The 17,455-nt window shown below is 47.7% G+C and overlaps 1 protein-coding gene across 3 annotated transcripts in view; it reads right to left on the bottom strand.

Annotated features, from left to right (window-relative positions):
• Positions 1-17,455, bottom strand: part of ANKS3 (ankyrin repeat and sterile alpha motif domain containing 3) — a 72,742-nt gene that overhangs the window by 18,012 nt on the left and 37,275 nt on the right. For all 3 annotated transcript variants that reach the window (XM_063934786.1, XM_063934785.1, XM_063934787.1), the window contains 6 exons: positions 17,145-17,266; positions 16,547-16,628; positions 15,827-15,962; positions 3,261-3,416; positions 1,891-2,025; positions 1,706-1,797 (listed from right to left, as the gene is read on the bottom strand). In XM_063934786.1, the coding sequence (XP_063790856.1) occupies positions 1,706-1,797; positions 1,891-2,025; positions 3,261-3,416; positions 15,827-15,962; positions 16,547-16,628; positions 17,145-17,266 (723 nt within the window). The remainder of the gene's footprint in view (positions 1-1,705; positions 1,798-1,890; positions 2,026-3,260; positions 3,417-15,826; positions 15,963-16,546; positions 16,629-17,144; positions 17,267-17,455) is intronic.

The raw sequence follows: 17,455 nt of genomic DNA, 5'->3' as shown, positions 1-17,455 counted from the left end.
TCCTTTAGCGAAGCCGTCCCAGGCGCAGGGAGAATCACCTTTTTTGTTAACCGTGGCACGGCACTGTCTAAAATGGGGGGTGACTCCCACCTTTTCCTGTCCTCTGCAGGAAAAGGGTAAGCTGCCTGAATTCTTTTTGGAATCTGAAATTTGTTTTCAGGGTTAGTCCAGACTCCCTCAAAGAGACTGTTCAGCTCATGAGATGGAGGGAAAGTTACATTAATTTTCTTTTCTTTATTAAAGTAAGCCTTCTCCTGCGGTAAAGGAGGGGGCTCCGTAACTTCTAACACCTCCTTTATAGCAACAATCATGTATTGAATGTTTTTCGCTAACTTTGGATCTATTCCCCTGGAATCACTAGTGTCGACACAGGAATCAGAGTCCGTGTCGGTATCAGTTTGTACTACTTGTGCAAAAGATCTTTTTTGTGAACCAGAGGGGTCCCCTGTGAATGAAAAGGCAGAACTATTAAAAATCACATCTTCCACGGATTTTCTCCAGTTTTCTGCATGAGAATCAGACTTATCCAATCTCTTACTGATATGATTCACACTATCACGTAATTCTTTCACCCATTCAGGCTCGCGGTGCGACGGCAGCGCCACCACATTGCAACTCTGTGTTCCTAAAATGGCTCCCTCAGGGGAAGAGCTCCCTGCCTCAGACATGTCACACACGTGCACAATCACACCACAGACACTCCGGGGCTTATTGGGGACAGACCCACAGTAAAATCTGTCAGAAGGACACAGAACAGGAATTGCCAGCTCACAACTCAGCGCCAAGGAAAAAATCCCTGTGTCATGTACTTTGTACACAGAGACCTTAAACGCTTATATAATGCCCCCCCCCCCGCTGGGCTCTGTGTTATGGATAGCATGTTCCCGCTCGCTGCGCAGTACCTTAAGCCATCACGATGACCGGAGGTCCCTCTCTGCAGATCTTCGGTAACACTACTCACCAGTCTTCTGACTTCTGGCTCTGTTAGGGCGGTGACGGCGTGCTGTGGGAGTGGGCGCATAGCCGAAGCTAGTGTTCAGTCAACTTCAGGAGCTAATGGTGTCCTGTCAGCAGAAGCAGAGCCATGAAACTATTTAGGAAGTTGGTTCCTACTTCTTCCCCCTAAGTCCCACGAAGCAGGGAGACTGTTGCCAGCAGTCTCCCTGTAAAATAAAAAACCTAAATAAAGTATTTTAGTAGAGCTCCACTAGAGTGCGACCAGTCTGCCTGGGCACATTTTCTAAACTGAGGTCGGGAGGAGGGGCATAGAGGGAGGAGCCAGTTCACACTCTGAAAAAGTCTTAAAGTGCCCATGGCTCCTGCGGAACTATCTATGCCCCATGGTACTAAAGTGGACCCCAGCATCCTCTAGGACGTATGAGAAAGAAAATATTTGGGATTTATGGAACCTTGTAAAGGAAACAAGTAAATGTGTTGCCCCTAGTAACCAATCATGATCCGCCTATCATTTATCTAGTACGTTTTATAGAATGAGATCTAGAATCCACTGGTGGTGCTCCTGGGACACCAGTCAGAACATTGAGCATAAACTAGTTAAGATTGAAGTCATTCTGTGCAGGTCCCTTCTAATATATCACAGAAAAGCAGTGATGCCCTTGCCAGTAGTATAGTATATAGATACCTATATAGTTCAGTACAGCAAAGAATTGAAGCCTGGTGTGCTCGCCATGTATGTCATGCCTACCTCGTTGCTCTCCAGGGAGGCCTCGCTGCTGACCCCTGTGTTGATGCAGATCCCCTCGCTGCTACTGCTCCGCGGCCTACCAGGGTCCCCCTCTGCAAAACAGGATCCCGTCCTACTGATAAGCATGTATTATGCAGGTGAGGATTAACATCCCATTATAATTAGAAGCATGACTACCCCCCCACCTTTGCTGCTTCCATTGCTTTCCACATCGCGCTCATTGATGGGGGAGGTGACGTCGCGATAACGCAGCTCATCAGACCCGGCAGTATCACAATCAAGTTCACCGAAAGTGACATATCCCTGAGCTGGGACTTGACCTAGAAATCACACAAACACACCATAAAGTAATGATATACTGAAAGGCCAAATCTAATTGACAAGTCATACGTAAAACACCTGCATCATTTTCAGTCTTTGATTTTTTTTCACCGCATATTAAGTTTCTGGTTTTGTAGTACCGCAGAGGCGGGAGAGGGAGGGTACTGGAATGGAGGTAGGGGAGCCTTCTACCTAGAGTCCCAAGTTCTCAAGTTAAAGCATTTTTATAAAATCGGCAGAAGATTTAAACTCAAGCCAAGGAAGCCATGTGGTGCTAAATTCACTGTGTTTCTGGACTCCGAGACGCAAGTCTTCCATATCCATATAGAGATCTATCCTAGTAAACCATTCCTTCAGAGAAGGTGGGGCCACCGACTTCCAGTGAACTGGTATAACAGCTTTCGCCGCACTGTTAAGAAATTTGAGCAAGGATTTTTTGTTATGCATAAATGACCCAGGGTATGAATTCAAAAAGCAAAAAAGAGGGATCCGAGGAAAATACAGTGCCTAAGACTGATGCACATAAAGAACTTTCTCCCAAAATGGGCATATACGTAGAGGCGAACCTACCGCAGAATTGCAATGCCAGCAACTATTGGGCACATCAGGAAACATTTTAGCTAATGCCTGTGGGCATCTATACCAGCGGTAGATCACTTTATAGTGAGTTCAGTCATTGATTTTAATCCTTTGCTAGGCTTTTCAAGCATTCCTCCACTCAGTATGTGTAGATCAATTCACCAGCAGCAAAATGATCAGAGTCTATAGAGTTCCCACTAAGTATAACAGTGAGTTTGGATTTGGGATGGAGTACTACCTGCCCGTAATATCGGTTTGGAATGACCTCTTTCAGCTAAATTGGTCCCTGTTCCTCCAACAGCAGATGTGGATATGTGTGTTAGTGTCTCAATGTCACCATTTATCTCAGAGGATTCTCTATAATTGAAGTAGCACTGGATCATTTACAGGGAAATTTATCTTGGTCCTGTCCAGTATGGAAGCTATCCCTGCTTGGCTTGTACCCAAAGTAATAATGTGATGAGTACGGATCTTGTAGACTCTAGTAATTCAGCCATACAAATTGAAGTATATTGCCACAGTCATTATGGGGACCAGAGGGGTGTTTCAGCTGTTTAAAGGACATGGACAGTGGACCTCGCTGTGTATGAAAGGGCTGGTTACATATAATAATATATGATCACATCTGTTAGCCAGTTGCTTTCCCTTAACTCACCTTGGCTTTGTTGGCCAATTCCTCCCCCTCCGCCTGTTATCTTGGCCAAAGCTTGAGGACCATCGTGAATGCTGGGGCCTTTGGCCTTGCGCTGGTGTCTGGGTCTATGGGGGGTAGCAGTGGATTCATCTGATGAGCTCTGCTCTTCATGCCGCACTGAAAGAATGAAAGTTTTTATTTAAATATCCAAAACATGTGATAATATGGATGCGCTACCAGGTGCCAGTTATTGACCTCACAAATGCATGACCAAGCACCAACACAGACGCTGGCAAACAGAGTCACAAAAACAGATACAAGACTCCTTATTACAAAGACACTGGGATACTTCTGCCAAGCAAGTGTTATGGGTATTATGTTAAACCCCCTTCCTACAACAATTATGCTAATGCTCCTGTGTCTAATCTAAAGCCCATTTACATTCCTCTCCTTTTTATACATTAATAGAAGCTATAGATGAAGAATAAATTCATACTGAATTATGTGGTTAAGACAGTACGTTATGTCTTTTATTATCTGTCACATACTAGATTTTTTTTTTTTTTACAGTAGTTGTTTTGCTGAAAATAAACAACATAAATACAATGGAATTGTAAGAACTGTTGGAGAACGTTTAACCCTACATCTATTTCATACCATGGGGTACACTGTACCATGAGTTATAGAGACTCTGCCAGGACTGGAACATAAAAGGGTTTCCTCAAAGCATTAGTTCCACCATCCACTATAGCCTACATTTTACAGAAACTGAGCAACTGAGCAGTGGTCAGTTCCTGGGAACCTACTCTGAAGGCAGGGTCAGGTGGGGAAACCCATAGTAGGAGGTCTCACTCTAGGGAGGAACAAGCACACGCCTGGACCAAATGGAAAGGAAGTTTCACATTTCTCACAAATTACAGGACTTTAACAAAATAAAATAAAAAAAAGAAGGGACACTGAAAAATGGGACATCTGCCTAAGGTAGACATTCCCATATCTCCGTTGCCTATGGCCACCACCTTACCAATTCAGAATGCTACAGCCATTAAGGTTAGTACAGATATGAGGATTGAGACTGCTCTAAAATCCACATATGCAGCGACTAGCGCCTTTCGGAGACCCTTTTCCACTTCGGCACAGGTCAATCAGGCGATTGAAAAAATGGTCTGTGTCACTTCTGGAGGGACTGTAATTTGTAAGGCCTAAGTCAGAATTAGTGACACTTGGACATCTTTATCATAATCAAACATCATAGTTAGTGTCTCTTGGATATCTTATTATTCCCTGATGAGGTAGGCAAGTACTATGGGATACAGCCATGGATGAAGGTCTGAATGGACGCATAATTTCAGCTTCAGCTTCGATTTCTGGCCTAAGGCCTGGAAGATGTGGCCAAAGGAACCAAGATGACATTGGAGTTTATGCTTTTTTTTTTTTTTTTTTTTTATAAAGGAGATGTCCTATTTAGCCAGGTACAGGTGATCGGTGGGACATGCTTTTTCCTAGCGACGATTGCACCTAAAGCGAGGGGTTCTGTTTAATTTCTTTCATGCCCCCATAAAGGCTCAAAGTCCGGTGCCTAGATGTCTATTCTCTGCTCCTTTTGGATAAAAGACAAGATAATCTGCACGATGGGCAATCAAGCCACCAGGGCTGCGCGGAGTTGGGAGCCCATTTGCTTCTTTATAAGGATCAGTGGTTCGATTACATTTAAGATTCCTGGGTAAGCAGCTTCAAGGATCAGGGACATATCATCGGCCTACTGAAATCTCTACGCAGATGTTTTTCCTCGGACATCCACTAGGGGACACTGGAGGTTGTAGAGACTAGGGATTGACGGGTGGCTATCAGGAGCTGGCACTTTAACAACCAGTTTTCTAATAGCACAAAAGAATTATCAGGCATTATAAAACAACACCGCCACAACTATGGGGACAATATATGCCATGATACTTCCATTCATTCACAAATGACTGTTCACTTGCGTTATAATTCTGTCCCCAAAGAAATCTAATCAAACCAGTCCCAAATACTTATTATGTCCTTGAATACCCATGATCGGGTGGACAAGTTCACAATTTAATTGATGAGATCTATCATCAGTAACAAGGAACAGGACGAGTTCCTTGTATCTATAGATTATTACCTACATGATCCAACCGGGGTAGGCCACCAACGCCTTCTCAGACACTACTTTCAGTTTTGGACTCTTTTTCTTCCACCTAGGTCAGGCATGTCCAAAATGCAGCCCTCCAGCTGTTGAGAAACTACACATCCCAGCATGCCCTGACACAGCTTTAGCATTCTCTGACAGCAAAACTGTCAGGGCATGCTGGGATATGTAGTTTCACAACAGCTGGAGGGCCGCAGTTTGGACATGCCTGACCTAGGTGGACACTGGGACTGTGGGCTATGGTGGCTTAGGAGACACAGGCACCAATGAGTTAAACGTCTTGAAGTGGACCAGTTCTTTCTTCGATGCCTACAGAAAGGGCATGTTTTTGAAGTGGGCTGCTTTTAACTTTCATTTTCTTAATTGAAAGGGACCAGAAAAAGTGGAAGAGGCCTCCACCAGTGGATGCTCATATTGTTCGGTTGGTAAAAATCGTCCACCCTCCCTATTCTAGACGTGACCTCGCTCAGAGATCCCACTGACAATACGTTGAAGCAATTCCTCAAGTCAGTTTTCACCAACGTGGATGCTGCTATTAGTCCAGCTTTGGCTTCAGCTTGGGTGTCCAAGGCCATTGGAGGCTGGACGGACTCCTTGGACGAAGGTCTTCGGTCAGGGGCTTGTCGTTCTGACTTGCTATCTATTGTGGATAACATCAGGGAGGCTGACACATTTTTCGACGAGGCGGTTCTGGATAGCACTTTTGTCTCTAAGATCTGGGGTTCCTCCTTGATGGCCAGGCGGGCCTTATGGCTTTGCTCTTGGCGAGCTAATAACGAGTCTAAAAAGGCAATACCCTATTCCGGAGATGTTCTCTCTGGTCCAGAATTGGACAAAATTGTAGTTACAGTTGCAGCTTCTAAGTAGTCTTTTCTCCCCTTGGCGGCACCTAAAGCCAAGCAGACTTCCTTTCGTTCCTTTGATCCACAGAACAAGTGTCGTCTAGAATTCAGAATGCTTTAGCCAAGAACACCAAATCCAAGGGCTGACAAAAGTGGTCCGGTCACCTGCCAGGCACCAAAACCAGCTGACAAGCCTGCAGCATGACAGACAGGGTCCCCGCGCCTGGTCCCTTCCAAGGTGGGCGGTCGGCAGATTGCAGACATCTGGCTGGAGAGTACGTCCGACTCCAGGCATCGTCTCCAGGGGATACTCAACTAGTCTGCCAGTCGACATTGGCAAGGCTGCTGACCTCTAATCCTCCATCAGTACACTCCTGGGAGCAGGGGTGCTTATCCCAGTCCTGCCTTCCCAGGATGGAACAGGCTTTTACTCGCATCATTTCTTAGTTCAAAAGACCAATGGTTATGTCCGTCCCACCTCAATCTCCAGAAACTGAACCGGTTTCTCAGGGTTGCCAGGTTCAGATGGGGTCGCTTCGGTCCATCATGCAGGGCCGGGAGCCAGGAGATTTCATGGCTTCCTTGGACATTCAAGATGCCTACTTACACATCCAAATTTGGGAAGTCCATTAACAATTTCTGCACACTGCGGTGCAAAAGATGAACTAGCAGTTTTGGGCCTTACCTTTTCGGCGTCTATCTTTACAAAGGTCATGGCTGTGATGGCAGCCCACCTCCGTCTTCAGAGGGTCCGCATCTCCATACCCGTACGACCTACTTTTAATGGCTCAGTCCCCACACATCTCACAGGACCATCTTCACCTGACCCTGACATTATTACAGTTACACAGATGGCTAATCAATTGGCAAAAGTCCAGTCCGACTACGTCCCAGAACATGTTTCATCTGGGGCATCTCTTGGACCACAAAGCCCAGAGTCTTTCTCCCAAGGACAAATTGAAGGATCTTCAGTCCTTAATCTGGGATTTTCTCAAGCAGCGCATAGTCTCAAGCCATTTTTGCATGCGAGTTCTGGGCAAGCTGGTGTCCTATTTTGACATGTGGAATATGCTCAGTTCCATTTCAGACCGTTGCAGCTCAAGCTCCCACATCGGTGGAACCATTCACCTCTGCATCTCACATCCCAGTTGATCACTCTTTCCAGGGATGTCCGTCTCTCACTCTTGTGGTGGCTCCGAAAGTCTCATCTGGACAAAGGATGCCCATTCACGATCCAGGATTGAGTCATTCTAACGACAGACGCCAACCTTCGTGGCTGGGGGAAGGAGGGGGCGATCACAGGGACCCACTCCTTTAAGAGCCATTGGTCTGCCTACGAGGCAAGTCTATCCATAAACGCAGGGTTGGACTGGCCCACAGGGGTTCAGGGGAAACCACCGGTGGGCCCTACTGCCTGGGGGCCCACCCCCTCCTCTAGGGATCAGGTTTCAGACTGTACTGTTACTAATCTAGTACATTATCATGCATGCACCACAGTATTTACTGTATCTATTTATCTAGGAGACCAACACTTGCAAAATGGTTAGGCAAACCAATGTGGTGGCTGGGCACACCCCCTCTAGACACTGGCCACACCCCGAAACATGGGCCCCTACTACTGTATTTCCCCGGTGTGCCCTACATGCCCCAGTCCGACACTGCATAAACGTCCTGGAACTACGTGCAGTCTATTGAGCACTTTGTCAGCTGGGGCCCCTGTTACACAGACCAGAAAAAATCCAGCAGACAATGCAACGGTGGTCACTTACATAAATCATCAGAATTGGGAAGCGGATTTCCTCAGCAGTCAGGACATCTATTCCAGAGAATGGTCTCTCCATCCAGAGGTCTTTCAACAGCTGGTAGTTCATTGGGGTCGGCCGCACATCTATCTCATGGCCTCTCGCTACAGCTCACGGACCCGGATGCATTTCTAGTAGATGCACTAGCAGCTCCATGGTCCTTTTTTCCGATGGTGTATCTGTTTCCCCCCGATTGTCCTCTTTCCGCGCGTTCTTTGCAGGTTGAAGCAGGAGGAAGTTACAGCAATTCTTAACGTCCCAGACTGGCCAAAACAAGCCTGGTATGTGGACCTTCACAGTCTGCCCATGGAACTTATTTCTCGAATCCAGATCTGCTGTCCCAGGGTCCGGATCTTCACCTCAAAACTGCCCCACCTGGCTTTGACGGGGTGGCTGTTGGATGTTTCTGACTATGTCATCCAGACTATGCTCTTGGCCAGAAAGCCTTTTTCCAATGGTGTGCTACCTAAGCTTTCAACCTGCTACATATCGTCTCTCCAGAGACCTCGCCATCCTTCAGACATGACTGGACTTCGGGCTTTGTCTGGCTTCTCTAAAAGTGCAGATTTCCAGCACCTCATGGCTCATATGTCTGCAGTCCAGACATTCCTGCAAGGGGTGCTCCCCAAACAGCCTCCCTCTGTGCCTCCTGTGCATCCCTGGGACTTGACCCTAGTCCTCCAGATGCTTCAGCAGGCTCCCTTTGAGTCTTTGGAATCTGTTGATCTGCACTGGCTCACGTGGAAAACTGTCTTTTTTTTAGCAATTGCTTTGGCTCAACCGTCTCCGATTAGGCACGCTGTCTGATAAAATGAGGGGGAGGGGGGGAGGAGACTCTGTTGAACTCTTCAAAATGTTTAACTCCTTGGTGCCCAGATCTCCTAAGCCACCATACCCCACAATCCAAGTGTCAAGCTTGGCTTCAGATAAGAAGGATTTTACAGAAAAGAGAAAAATCAGTTTTTCCGAATGGAAACTGCTCCCGTGGGCATTCACAAATGTCAAAACGGTTACTGCCGCTCTCTTTCATGCTACATCAGTAACATTACTGGGAAGGTGCACAGGCTTGGATTATAAACTTTCAGGAGCAGAAATTATTTCTTCTGAGGGTCAAGGCAGATGCTTTGAAAAAACCAGTAACGTGTCTATTGGCTCCCAGATGGACATGAAGTTATGAAGAATATGGAGGTAGATGTAAGAAGGTTCGACATGGGGAGAAGCGGTATCAACGCCGTTATGTGCGCTGATACCGCTTCTCCACAATGTATGAATGTGGGGAAGCGTACTCCGTGAGTGGGGGTATGCGCTCCTGTCTGTATCAGCCCAGCTATCTGTAAGGCAGTAAGCCAATATGGAGGGGTACTGTACGACTGGTCAGTTTCACTGACCGTTCCGACACCTGCAGCTGATTGGGACAGCTGCAGGTGTCACTGCCTACACACTGCTGCCAGGGACAGCGCTGTTCCTGGATGCCGGCTTTGGGCTGCGTGTGAGATCTTGCGATAGTAGCGAAATCTCGCACATGCCCAGGAAGCCGTCCGATGCAGAGACTGAAAACAGCGCAGGGCATCCTGGGAGTGAGAGTAACTGCGCATGCGCACTATTAGTGCGGCCGCCAAAAAGGAAAGCAGATGTGGGAGGGGGAAGAGGAGAGGTAAAGCACTCCCATATTGGATTCCTCTTTGTTAATACATTTTGTCGAAGTGAGAAACCGCTTTACCACGATAAATGTGGTGATGCGGTCCCATGCAAATACGGAACGCTAAAGTACTTTTCATACATCTACCCCATGGTCTCAACTGCCAAAGCCGTGCAGGATACAAAGTTTCATCCCAGGGCGTTCCAAATCGAATTCCTTCTGAAATGGAACAAGTTGCACTGGACCAGCAGGCAAGTGATCGGTCTCCACACATACAATTGGTCAGTTCTTTGGTAGCTGAGGAACAACAACAATCTCATTCAAGGTCGGCCCTTTGTCATTTGAAATTGGACAATGGAGGTAACAGGTGTCAGCTTGCAGGGTTGTCACTCTTTATTTCCATTTTCAGTGTCCTGCTTGGCAGCATCAAATGCTCTAGTCAGGGAAAATGGGATTTTGGTACTTACTGATAAATCCTTTTCTCGAAAATCCATAGGGAACACTGGAGGCCGAGTACACTGGGGATAGACGGGTTGGCTGTCAGGAGCTGGCACTTTAAATTAATTGAAGAGTATGCAGACTCCTCCCCCCCTCTATCCCCCAGAAGCCCCAGTTTCAAAACCGGAGCCGAGGGAGACCTAACAGAGAGAAACATATACCAAACGAACAACAAACAAACCATCTATGAACTTGAACTACAACGCAGGCAGGAAACCGTGCTGGGTGGGCGTCCAGTGTCCCCTATGAATTTCAAGAAAAGGATTCATCGGTAACTACCAAAATGCCATTTTCTCTAGCATCCACTAGAGTACACTGGGGATGTACCAAAGCTGTCCCTTTGGGTGGGAGAGCACTGTCTTTGGGAATCTGCAACACAAGCCGACCAAACCGCGAGGCGGAGGCGGGAAACGTATCAAATTTGTAAAACCGAACAAACGTATGAGCCGTGGACCAGGTGGCTACACAACAAAGTTAAGACAGAGAGGCCCCACGGTTTGCAGCCCACGACGGACCCACCGACCGAGTGGAGTGCGCCGAAATAACCACAGGAGGCCGTCTAGAATTAAACAGGTAATGGCCAATTTAATTCATCTCGCTAAGGTCTGATTTGAAGCAAGCCAACCACGCTTGACCACAGCATACAGCACACACAAGGCATCCGATTTTTGGAAGGGTGCTGTATGTTCCACATAGATGCGAAGCATCCTAACATCCAAAGGAGACGAAACCCCTGAATCCTCCTTGAATGCAGGAACCACAATGGGCTGGTTCATATGAAAAGCGGAAACTACTTTTGGGAGAAATCCGGAGTGTATCCTAAGTTCTGCACGATCATCGTGGAAGATGGGGTATGGCGGTCTGCACGATAAGGCACTTAAATCAGAAACCCTACGAGCCGAAGCCAAGGCTAAAAGGAGAACAGTCTTCCAGGTAAGGAACTTAAGATCCACCTCTTCCAACGGTTCAAAGACCAAGGACTGTAAGAAAAGAAGGACAAAATTGAGGTCCCATGGAGCAGTAGGCGGGACAAATGGCGGCTGCAGCCACACCATGCCCTGCAAAATAGTCTACACCTCCGGCAAGAGGGCCAGTTTACGCTGGAAAAATACAGATAAGGTGGAAATCTGAACCTTGAGGGGTCCCAAGCGTAGACCCCCGTCCAAGCCAGATTGTAAAAACATCAAAAGACTGGAAAGGCGGAAAGAGCAAGTTTCCACATCTCTATCTGCATACCAGGACATATAGGCTCACCATATGCGATGGTAATGGGCAGCTGTGACAAGTTTACGTGCCCTTAGTATGGTAGGAATCACTGAGAGTGGAATACCCTTATGTTTTAGGATAAGGCCTCAAGAGCCACCCCCGTTAAACCGGGGTGAAGCAACGGTCCTTGTTGCAACAAGTCCGGACGAAGAGGCAGTGGCCATGGGTCATCTGCAAGAAGTAGGAGGATGTTCGAGTACCAAGCTCTCCGAGGCCAATCCGGGGCCACCAGGATTACCCAGATTGACTCTCTCTTGATCCGTTTGAGCACCCGAGGTAGAAGAGGAAACGGCGGAAAGAGGTAAACTAGATCGTACGGCCAAGGAGCCGTGAGAGCATCCACTGCTTCTGCACTGGGATCCCGAGTTCTGGACATGTACCGTGGCAGTTGATGATTCAACCGGGAAGCCATGAGGTCCACCTGTGGACGACCCCAGCGCCGAATCAGTTGTTGAAACACCTGAGGATGAAGGGCCCACTCGCCCCGGTGAAGGTCCTGATGACTGAGATAATCGGCTTCCCGGTTGTCTACTCCCGGAATGTAGACAGCCGATAGAATGACGTCGTGAAGTTGGCCCACCGTAGAATTCGAGACGCTTCTTCGCGACTCCATGTGCCTCCCTGGCGATTGATATAAGCGACTGCGGTCGCGTTGTCTGATTGCACCCGAACCGCCTTTGACTGGAGGAGAGGGTGAACCGCTTCTTGAAAACGTGTTGAAGATCGCTCTCAGTTCCAATACATTTATTGGCAGTGACTGTTCCTGACTCGACCATCAGCCTTGGAAATAATTCTCCAGGATCACTCCTCCCCAGCCCGAGGCTGGCATCAGTCGTGACCAAGATCCAATCCCATATGCAGAATCTTCTCCTGAACTTAAGGCTATGGAGATGTAGCCACCAGAGAAGAGACACTCGAGTGTTTGGAGACAGTTTCACTGTCCCGTGAAGATGGAGATGTGACCCAGACCATTGTGTTAAAAGGTCTAGAATTAAATCGACCGAATTGTAAAGTCTCGTAGGCTGCTACCATTTTCCCCAAGAGACGGAGACACAGGTGCAACAACACAGTCTTTGGTCTGAGGACCTTCTGAACCAACAGCCGGATACTCTGAGCTTTGTCTACCGGCAGGAATACCGTTTGCAAGGTCGTATCCATAACCAGACCCAGAAATTGGATGCACTGAGACGGCAGAAGATTGGACTTCTTGAAATTGAGTATCCACCCATGCGCTAGGAGAACCTCGTGGGTGATCAAGGCATGGTTCCGGGGAATGCCCATCGACCGCGCCTCGAGAAGGTCATCTAAGTACGGCACCACCGTTACACCCCGTGATCGAAGGTGTGCCACCATGACTGCCATGAACTTGGTAAACACTCTTGGAGCCGAAGACAGGCCAAACGGAAGTGCCCTGAATTGATAATGGTCTTGTAGTATTGCGAATCTCAAGAAACCCTGATGTGGCTCTCAAATGGGGATGTGTAGGTACACATCCTTTATGTACAGGGATAACATGAACTCTTCTGGCTCCAGACCTGGAATTACTGAACTGATGGATTCCATTTTGAATCGGTAATATGTTAAATATTGATTCAACGATTTCAAATTCAGAATAGGTCTCACCGAGCCGACCGGCTTCAGAACTACAAACAGGTTTGAATAAAACCCTTTCGTCCGCTGTGGGCCTGGGACTGGCATTAATACTGCCGAGTCCAAGAGGAACTGAATTACCCCCTGAAGAGCCATTTGTCTTTCTTCCGATATCGGAAGGCCGGTGGTAAAGAACCTTGTTGGAGGTGAAACTTCGAAATCGATTTTGTAACCTCTGGACACTAGTAAACGAACCCACCCATCCGTGGACGTATGGACACAATCCTCCTGGAAATTCCGGGTGGGAAGGGAGCCCGTCATGCCACTGTTTTCTCAGCGGGCTTAGGCTCTTGGCAACAGGTGGTAGTCTGTTGTCGGCTGCGGCCTCTTCTGCCTCTGGTTTGTCCTGCCGAAGTCCTGGATCTTTGTCGAAAGGAATTGGAAGCCCGAAAGGAAGAACCCGAATAAGTTCTCTTGGTGGGGCAATAGACGGTAGGAAGGTGGACTTCCCTCCTGTTGCTCGAGATATTAACTGGTCCAGCTCTTTTTCGAAGAGAACCTGAACCGTAAACAGTAAGGCTTCAGTTATTCGCTTTGATTCCGCATCTGCCTGCCTGAAATGCAACCAAAGAGCTCGGCGAGCTGCAATCGCAGATGCTGAGATCCAAGCCCCCACCTGACCAATATCACATGAGGCCTCCCCCAAATAGGCCACGGATTCTTTAATATGTTCCGCTAAGACTATTAAGTCATCAATCGGAACCCCTGCCTCCAAGTCCGTGACCAACTGGGTAGCCCAATATTCTACTGCCTTGTTTAACCACGATCCAACTAAGGCTGGTCGAAGCAAGGCACCAGACGCCGTATATATCGATTTCAGGGTCGATTCCATTTTACGGTTCGATGGATCTTTTAAGGCTGTCGCCCCCGGAACCGGCAAGGCAGTCTTCTTGGACAATCTGGAGAGAGACGAGTCCACCGGGGAAGGCTGTTCCCATTTTTCCGTCATAGAGACCGGAAAAGGGTATGATGAGAGGAACCGTTTCGAAATCTGGAAACGTTTATCTGGGTGCTTCCACGCCTCAGATAAAAGTTCATTCAGCTTTGCTGAGAAGGGAAAAGTCACTACGGACTTGCGCTTTCCAAACAGGGAAGAACCTGACGAACCGCCCTTATAAGGGCTTCTATTCCAGGTGTGTCGTCTCGTGAGGTAGACTTCTCACCGTCCGACATGTCCTCAATCTCTCCTTCTTCCTCATTCCCTTCTCTTACTCTATGTTCCTCATCTGACTGCAGAATTTCCGGAAGAGTCCTTTTCTTCTTAGGACGCTCAGGCACTGCTTGTTTAGTGGAGGAATCCATCTGTCTGACCAAGCCTTCCATAGACTTGGCCAAGTCCGTTGCCCAGGCCGGTTCTATAGGGAGAAGAAGAATCACGATCTCTGGCGGACTCCCAATCTCTGCGAGAGGCCACCAATTCGGATCTAAGATCCGACATAACTTGAGTCAGAGTCAATGCCCAAGGTGGGTTTGAACCCTCTGCAGATGTAGTGGCTTGTACCCAGTCGTCCTACGTGCATGCAGAACATATGGTGGAGCCATCAGATGCCTGAGGCAACTTTTTGTTACATTTGATGCATACAAAAAACCTTTGCAAATTTTTTTGCGCTGTATACTTGCCCGACATTGTGGTCCAGATCCAGGCGTGAAATGGTCACACACGCACTCAGTCACACAAGAGTTAAAGAAGGGCAATAGAGGAAGAGGCGAAAGCTCACTCTGAGCAACTAATGCGCTTCCATTTGTTAATACAGAATTTTAGATCCCCACTATGCCAATAATCTTCCCAGAGAACTTCAACCTCCAGTCAGTTGAAGATATCCGGGGTAGAGCAGGGAATCTTCTGTAGAAGGGTCTCCCACTGAAATATAAGCAGAGAGAAACAGTGCGATGTACGCAGGAGCTGACACACACCAAGTTCCGCCCCCCTTCTTCCCGCCGCCATGTACCCGCTCAGTGCCATTAGAAGAGTGGCCAGGTACCAGAGGCTAAGTAAAAGCCTGCAGGATGCTCTATAGCTGCATCTATCAGCTCCTCAGCGCTGTGTAGTTCTCCCCTCTCCATATCAGCGCGCTCCTCTGTGGCTGCCAACTGAGCCGCGCTCTACCGCAGCTGCTCTCTACTGATGCGCTGACCGGAGCCCTAAGCGTAGGAGAGTAAAAGCTAATGCCGCTACCGCAGCTTGCACGCGGGACCAGTGAGAGGGAACGGCAGCGTTGACACGCTTACCGTACTGAGGACCTCAGGTGCGCGGCGTGCAGACTGGAGTCTGGCAGAAGCTTTTTCAGTAAGCTCCGACAGATCACTCCTGACTTCTCCCGTCAGGCTGCAAGAGGACCTGGACCGCACCTTTGAAGAGGTGACGAGGGGCCTCTCCTGAGGTAATTCTTCTGAAAGTGCTGGAGCAGCAGCAGTATGTGACCGGCTCCCTCGGCACATTAAAGAAACTGGGGCTCCTGGGGGATAGAGGGGGAGGAGTCTGCATACTCCAATTAATTTAAAGTGCCAGCTCCTGATAGCCAACTCGTCTATCCCCAGTGTACTCTGCCTCCAGTGCCCCCTAGTGGATGCTAGAGAAAACGCATATTTACTACAACAATGCCACATCTAAACTGGCCACGGGCATTTCTGGTAGATGCCGTGATGGAGGGACTAAGGGGGAAGATGGGAGAGGGAAGATTGTTGGGGTATTACCCAAACAAAAGGTAGAGTGTTACCTGATCCTCTGCTGTGTGTCCGAGATCCCCTGACGCGGTGAGAGTCCAACAGCGACACTATCCTAGAATGACCGTATCTTGATGCTAGCGTTCGTGCAGTATCTCCGTTCCGGTCTGTCTCAGTTACCTTGACCCCCTAACAAGAGAGAAGATTTCAGCCAGAGGCACCCAGAGCTCAGTCCAGCTTCCTGGAACATTACACTGGAAGGGCTATTTACCATAGTTATTAGCTAACATTGCTCAAAGAGAGTCATTTGTCTGATCCTTTGCTTTCATTGTCTGCCTTGTACTAGAAACATAACTGGTAATTGCTTATTGGTTACATAGCTAGACCCAAAAATTATTCTACCACTTTCGCTGTTCTATTCTGTTGCCCAGGTAGAGGACTGTTAGGATTGTTTTCCTTGCTTTTGGGATGACAGCAGTACTACTGTGTAAATAAAGTTATATCCAACACAAAGAAATGAGCGCATCAGCTCTGATACCTTAGCGCACCAAAAATAAATCTGCCTGGATAATAAAACCATCTGAGAGCGGGCGTACTTTCTTTTTAAACGGAAATTTGCATATAAAATACATGAATTAACCTGCGACCGGTTCCCCCCTCTACCAATGTATTTTCATAGAGGCTGCCACCCCTTTTTTTGTTTGTATTTGAATTTTGTTATTGTTATAATCCCCACTTTTAAGCATCAGTCTGGAAGAGAAGAGGAAACTCACGTGGTTCAGTAAATGTTGCACAATAAACTCGTGGCCGGATGCCGCAGCTTCCATCAGAGGAGTAAACCCATACACCGGCTCCCTGTAAGGATTAAAGGGCATTTCCCAATTAAATGGTCATCAGTAACCATTTCATTTAACTGTGTTCCTCATCAGCAAGTGGTAAATACATCCTCTCTATAGTAGGCCACTATAAACAGGGTAGGTTGTTACAAAAGTGTTCCTGTTGCCTACAAATTGTGCAGAAACCGTACTGTGGCCTTAGCCAATGTAACTAGTGCATTTGTGAGGTCCATGGTCACTAGAGAATGCCTAGGCTACACTTTCATGGATACTGGCTCAGCCTACAAAGATGCTGCCTCTACTCTGTGTAGGAAACAGTCACACATCACAGAAAGACAAACCAATAAGAAATCAGATTTTCAGTTGGTGCGTAGCCTATGGACTATAACCCCACGATAGATTTTTGGGGACCCCTACTCATCATACATGGAATATATTCGATTGGAAATCGCCCCCAAAGCAATGGCACAGTGAAACATTGATCCTTAGCTGAAGACAAAACATAGCATCCATTTCTAAAGTTCTGCTTGCTTACTTCACATCCCCATTGGCCCCATGCTCCAACAGGAACCGCAGCATCCGCTGGTGCCCGGAACTGGTGCAGTGATATAGGGCAGTCCAGCCACGAGCATCTCTCGCCTCCACCTCGGCTCCTTGCTGTAGTGATGACAGAAAAGAACACATCTCTGTAGCAGAATTAAGTCTAGCCATAATGTCATCATTCTAATCCATGTGAGCAACTAGCACCTGAAGCGGTGACACCACCATAATATAAACTACGGGTAGCTTGGCTGTTAGCACAGATGACAATGTTAGAGCACGGGTAATGTGTTGTGGAGTCAATTA

The sequence above is a fragment of the Pseudophryne corroboree genome, chromosome 7, assembly GCF_028390025.1.
Source record: "Pseudophryne corroboree isolate aPseCor3 chromosome 7, aPseCor3.hap2, whole genome shotgun sequence".
In the NCBI taxonomy this organism is placed as follows: Eukaryota; Metazoa; Chordata; class Amphibia; order Anura; family Myobatrachidae; genus Pseudophryne; species Pseudophryne corroboree.
The sequence above is the reverse complement of the archived record's forward strand: the minus strand, read 5'-3'. Positions and strand labels throughout refer to the sequence as shown.